We start from the raw sequence: 6,838 nt of genomic DNA on the forward strand, positions 1-6,838 counted from the left end.
TATGCGGTTTGGGAAAATTGGTATAATTGGATAGACAATAGAAATAAAAATTGGAAATATACATAAGGTTATTGTGTAAATTAGGTTATTGTGGGTTAGATTGAATGTACATAGTGTATATATTGTATAGAATGTAGATCCATAGTATATAAAAATGACATAGTCTGCTGAATATGTACTGTATTAAAAAAAAAAAAAAAGAACCTGGCTAGGGGTTTCATCTAACCAACAAAATCATGTGTGGCTGCCCCTGTGCTGTTCAAAGAGAAAAAAGATGGGACTTTGAGATTATGCATGGATTTTAAAAGTTTAAACGCTTTTAGCATGGAGAACATGTATTCCCTTCCCCTGATGAAGGACATGTTGGCCCATCTGGCAAAGGGAAGGCTTACTGCTGCTGCTGCTGCTGGACACCATCGCCCTGTGCTCTTGTCGCCTCCTGTGTACATGCAATCGAGGCGAGGTGAGACATGTGGCGGGGCTGGTGCCACACCACAACCCCTGCACACTTGGTCCCTGCTGTTCAATTTTGTTGTCCAGTTTCATTGCACAGGCGGGATGAGCCTCCCATCTGCTGCCCCACTCACAATGGACCCAGCGAATAGGAAGGGCAGGGAGCCCCCATCCCCAAGAGGCAGCCAGGACTCCACAGCTGTGCAGTGCAGGTGGGTCTGAGCACCACGACTGCGGCCCTCCAAACAGAAAGAGGAGGCAGAGACAGGGGAGGCATGCAATCTGGCCTGCCCGATGTGCTGGGCAGCCACCTGCCCCATCCCGCCACGGTGGCTATGGGCAAAGACATGGTGGGGCCATGTCAAGGAAACCCAGCCAGTTGCCATCACTGCCACACCGCGGCCACTGCATACTCAGCCCCTGCTGTCCAACATTGTTTTCCAGCGAGCGCCCCAGAAGCTCAAGGGCCGGGCCGGGCCGGGCATCTGCCACCCTGGTCCCAGGCAGCCCATGCTGCCATCTGAGGGTCCCCGCATGGCCAGAGAGGATCGGCAAGGCTCCTCCAGTGGATCAGACCCCAGCACCCACCCTGGTCCCAACCTCCTCCACCAGAAACCCCTGCATCCTCCCCAGCCCCTCCCGGGCCTCCATAGGTGCTCCCGATGTGAGTGATGTTGAACTGGCCATGCCCACCCTGGCATCATCCACCAAATTGGTTGTGACTACCCAGCTACGACCATACTGGCCATGTCCCTATCAGCCACACCCCACCCGGCCACCCCCACCTGGCCCCCTGAGGGCAACGACAATGCTGATGCGGCCTTCAATGAAATCTAGTTTGACACCCCTGCTCTAGCGTTAGCAGTATATGCTAATGCCTTGGGAAGGAAGGCTAAGGCTACTAAGAAAAGGAAAGCCAAGAATTTTGCCAGCATCTCAGGGAAAGACGTCTGCTTCTGGAATTTTGCCATGTGGTCCAGCAATACAGCGGCCTGTCCTCCTTTCTCTTGAGCCCTGGAGATCTTGGAAAGATAAGTGAGCAATTGGGGGTGGGGATGGGTAAGGAGGAGATCTAAACAGCTGTTGAGACCCCAGTGGTGGGAACCAGAACATGGCATAACTCGGGAAGGGGGTAGTCTGGAGGCAGATGCAACCCACTCTTTAGGCACTCCACATTCCACCTAATGACCTGCATACTCCTTTAACAAATTCACTGGAGAGAGCAGGGATGGGGGCTTGTTCACTTAATGTGATTCATTTAAAATCCTCCTAATTTTGACCATAATGGGTAGGCTCCATTACAATCATAACTTGAAGACTACCTATATCAAACCTTTAAACATAATGTACATATATAACAATTACAAATAAGTCTTCAAAATGTGTTGTGAGAAATAAAATGTTAAGTATAATAAAATTAAAATCAACTATTGTATTTCTCTGAAAGGAACATAACCCCAAATTTAAGACAATCCTAATACAAAAAGATGATATCAATTCAGAAAAACTAGTTTCTCTGCATTGTCAACCATGGTTTTCAACTGCTATTCAAAATAATTAAATAGCTCTCAAGAAGAAAGTGAACTGGAATCACCCTACTCTTATTTTACACTTGTTATTTTTAATTAATCCACAACTATATTACAATATAAGAAATTTATCTGATTGAGCTTGACTATTGGTTGAAATCAACACTAACAGATATAAGTGTGCACCAAGATTTACATACTGATATAAACATTTGATATAAGTCATCATTTATGGTGACAACTCACATACCTACAAACATATACATACATTCACATAAACATATGTGTGGATGAGTGCATTTGTGTCTGTGTGTGTATGCTGAATTTCTTTCAATTTTTAATATAATATATTCAGATTATGGAAAAAGACAAAGATGTCTTAAAAAGTTGTAGATGGCACATGGCATAAATGATGTTTAGAAAATAAATCTGAAGAACTGTCACAATGCCACTAAATATAACAGAGACAAATATAATTCTTTTTCAAGAGTCATCCTTCCACTTATTGAATAGTTTATTTCAATAAGTTATTACCGTAAGTATTCAGTTCAAACACAAAATGAACAATATTCTCAACAGAGCAATAGCTATTCTACATTATGTGAAGCTTTATCAGATTTGTTCTTTGAGAATATCTTCCCTACCTGCAAAATGTGTGCAAAATGAAACTAGTAATAGAGTTATGCTACTGATTAGGCCAATGAAATATTTTGCTAATACATCATAAGAAGGTTAAACAAGTATACCTTCTTATATTGACTTACAGTGGACAGTCACAACTGCTAAGTTCATTTTACAATATCACTCACCCTTTATAACAATGATTGTTCCAAATCATATCCACAAGAAAAATGTATAAAAATCCATGCTTAAAGTAATAATAATAATGATATACACTCAATTATCAGTACTTTAAATCTCAAGTTAAAATTAATTGTAATTCAAATAGGAAATCTGACTATAGGAACCTAACATTCATTGATGTAATACTGTTAGTAACTCAAGATAGTTTGTCTGGGCTTTAATAAAAGCTGCCTGGAGTTAAAAGAAAGCAGCCAATACACTTACTCAGTACCTATTCTAATTCCTCTAAATTGACCATGGTCCCTAAAAAGAACTCCATAAATTATCTAAACCAATTCATAATTCTACAATTTGATTTATTAGATATCAATATTTTACTCTATTAGACATTCTATAGCCTAATTAAGTGTCCAGCAACATTCTTATGCTGACCTACTTAGAATTATAATGCTAATATTTTAAAACGTTTTGAAAGAAAGGAAATCAACTTTGATGTTCTACAACTACTTGGTTGTGATAAATGTAAGTGGTTAATTTTATGCAATTACCTCAAGTTAAGAAGTGTTAAACCAATAATAATTACCCACTACAAAATTATTGTCTCACTGAATGAGTGCTTAATACATACAGAAAGGTGAAATTATCTGACAAAATACATTTCAAATTAGTGTAGCCATTCGGAAGCTTCTTGGATTTCCACATTCCATCTCAGCTTCCATGTAAAAGGCTAAGCAGAATTTCTGTAAATACGTTTTGGCATAATCTTGTTGAATGACAAATGACATACTACCAGGTGCCAAGATAGGCAGGGAATATAGTCACCCCCTCCTTCAGCCTTAACTGGAGTAGCTTTGTTCTCAGTGCCCTGAATAATTAATAACTCTTTTGGCAATCAGTCATGCATTCCTTAATGGCACCTAAGGCATCAAGTATCCCATTCACCAGCTCCCCCACAAGTAACAATAGCCTTTACTACACTGGGTGTTCAATGCCAAGCTGTAAATGACATAATTTAAACTAAACAAGTCACTAGAACGAATATTACCCAGACTCAAAATGGAATGTTTTATTAGGTTTGTTTACATAATATATAGTTGCTGTGTAAACCTGATAAGTATTTGAGATAGATTTGAGATAGACTTTCTTAACATGATTTTTGCCAAGTTACAGTACTTCCCATTTTGCAAAGAATTTTAGCATTAAAATACCTTTATGAAGTCCAGAATGAAAACTTTTTTTGAAGATAAAACACATGGGCTGGCAAAACTATTTGTAGAATTTATAATATATTCTAATGATCCAAGACTATGTATCTGAAGAAATACAATAACCTGATATCTGCATATGATTTAAGGTATTTGTCATTTTTACAATATTACTGTATACAGATGTATCAACTCCTCTGAATTTGGTGTTAAACAGATAACCATGTATGCATTGTACCTGCATATAGGTAAAAACAAAAATATAATTTTACAAATGGACACATTTCTTTTAATAATCAAAGCTTTGGTAATTTATTTTATTGAAGCAAATATCATGACTTAGGAATACCTTTCCTACATGAAACATAAAACTGTTTAGAACAATTAACTATGTTACAGAATTAAAACAAAATCACTTCTGACATACTTTTAGGACAGTTCTTCTCTGTGTGGGGCTGCTAATAATAAATATAATCCTGCCCTGTTTTATTTCATGTTTATCATCTTTCCCTCTGCTGATGCATCTAGATTTTCTTCTTCTTGAAATAGCATTTTTCATAGCATAGAGGTATTTTTCATGATTTAAAACCAACTAATGAAAATGTACAGATAAGATTATTGTAAAAAAAAGTTTTATCTCTGTGATTTAAAAAACTTTTTATTGAAATCAAAACTTTAAACTTTCACTGTATTCAGTATGTAAAATTTAAGCATTTGAGTTTATAACAAACTAAAATTTAATAACTGTTTATCTTTTGTGACATTATAGTCATAGAAAAGTATATATACTATTCACAGAATAGTACTTGACCAGATGGTTCTACCCATCAACGCAGAGAATAGATTCTCAATAATAACATATTTTGTTTATTCAACTTTTATAGCCTCCCAAAGGTGTGCAGAAATCATTTAATGTCAGCAACAGATGCTGCTGGAACCTCCATCACTAAGCAAGGTGATCATGTGATTTTTTTCTGTTAATGACTGCTTTGCTTAGCAATGGACTAGGCATTCCTAATTAGAGTTGTTAAGTGTGGACTACCTGTACTTCAAACAAATCCAAAATGCATAGCTTTGAATCAATTTTACAATTACACTTTCCTACTTTCATGACTTGGATCCCAACTTCTGACAAAACAAAATGTTTAATTTCCAAAAAGATATCTGATTAATTAAGAAACAGAACAGAAAGGTTAATTAAGATAGCAAAATCCATCTTACATAAATCAATCAGGAATAAAATAAACATGGAATAAATGCTTAATAAGTTTCCAGCTCTTGTTTTAAGTAGCCTACAATGCCATCCATTTATACTTTAGTAGTACATGTAGAAGTGCAATAAAAAAAACTAATCAGCCTCCTTTATATCAATCAAATTACACCTCCTATTTAGTTTTCATTTAAGGGATTACTTCAAAGTCCTCATTTAACAACCACAATTGGGACTGGCAACTCAGTCATTAAGCAAAATGACTCTGCTTATGATATTCCTTTATTTTTGCTTTCCTTTACAGACCTGCGAAGGTCATGAATGCAAGGACTGGTCACAAAGTTACTTTTTTCAAAACTATTGTAACTGCACCTAGTTGTTTCCTGAGTCAGTCACTACATGACAACGACTTGTATTGACATTTGTCAGGCATACTTCAGTTGGATTCCTGCAATGAATCAGAGACTTTCCAAATCTACAATTCCACTAATTAACCCTTAATTTTTAACATTATGCTTTGAGAATCAGGTACTTACTGTTGTGAGAAGATTATAATGAATACAGAAACCAGGTTCAGAAGGAAAATACTCATCAGAAACAAATCTTATCCTGATCTGGTTTCCTTTAGAGATCTGTTTGCCTGGAACAGTAGCAGAACCACACCACCGTCCTAACATAGTGCCATCACTAGGCTCTTCCACTTCTACGAAGTCATACCTACAGCAAAATATATATACATAGATGTATATTTAATCATTGTTATATGCACACGGGAATATCTATGAATAAAAGAAATCTGTAAAAACAAAACATGTATATTTAAATAAATAGCAAAGTATTTTAAATAAACAACAACACAAAAGAAAAAGGAAGCAACAAAAATATATATAACACACTGAAAAGTACCCATTCTTGCAGCATCCCATGCACAGTAAATCCATAATTCTTTTATAAGAGATAAATTCCCAGGTTTTTTTTTCACAATTCAAATGCACATTCATATCTTATGTTGTGCTGATATTTCTACCAACCAATGACTACTAAATAAAAAAATTGCAATAGTTCATATTATATACGTACTTATTCATTATATTCAGCATAATGAGATTGACATAAAAGTTAAACCTATGAAGAACATTTTCCAGAATATCAATAGATGTGAAAAAATATTTTGTTGAATTAGTTTTGGTATCATAATAACTTAAGGTTATTAAGGTTCTTAATAATTAATTGGTTATTATATTAATAAATTTATTAATAAATTATATTAATAAACCAAATCTTTAATTCAAAAATGTTATAAATAACAAATATTTTATTTCTTTCTCATTTTCTTTAATAAGCCTTTGTCTGTATATTTAAAGAAAGTTCTGCCAAAAATACATCTTTGAGATGCTAGCTGAGAAAAAATCGAAATCAAAACATGTTTTAATTGAAATATTGCCATTTCACAATTTCAAGCATCTAGATTCCTCTTGAAGTAATGTTTTAGAATTTATTTGACAAGAAATCAAAATATTAATGATCCCATTTACAAGTTAATTAAAAAGTACTTGCAATTTTCAAAATGGGATTCTCTCACAATATGAACTGGTTATGTAGGGGTACAATAATACTACTGACTCAATATCTTCAAT

General features: G+C 35.5%; 1 protein-coding gene across 1 annotated transcript in view; it reads right to left on the minus strand.

Annotated features, from left to right (window-relative positions):
• Window positions 1–6,838, minus strand: part of PDGFC (platelet derived growth factor C) — a 163,074-nt gene that overhangs the window by 32,964 nt on the left and 123,272 nt on the right. The window contains exon 3 of the mRNA XM_015819338.1: window positions 5,738–5,918. Within this exon, the coding sequence (XP_015674824.1) occupies window positions 5,738–5,918 (181 nt within the window). The remainder of the gene's footprint in view (window positions 1–5,737; window positions 5,919–6,838) is intronic.

The sequence above is a fragment of the Protobothrops mucrosquamatus genome, unplaced genomic scaffold, assembly GCF_001527695.2.
Source record: "Protobothrops mucrosquamatus isolate PMUCROS unplaced genomic scaffold, P.Mucros_1.0 scaffold901, whole genome shotgun sequence".
Taxonomy (NCBI): domain Eukaryota; kingdom Metazoa; phylum Chordata; class Lepidosauria; order Squamata; family Viperidae; genus Protobothrops; species Protobothrops mucrosquamatus.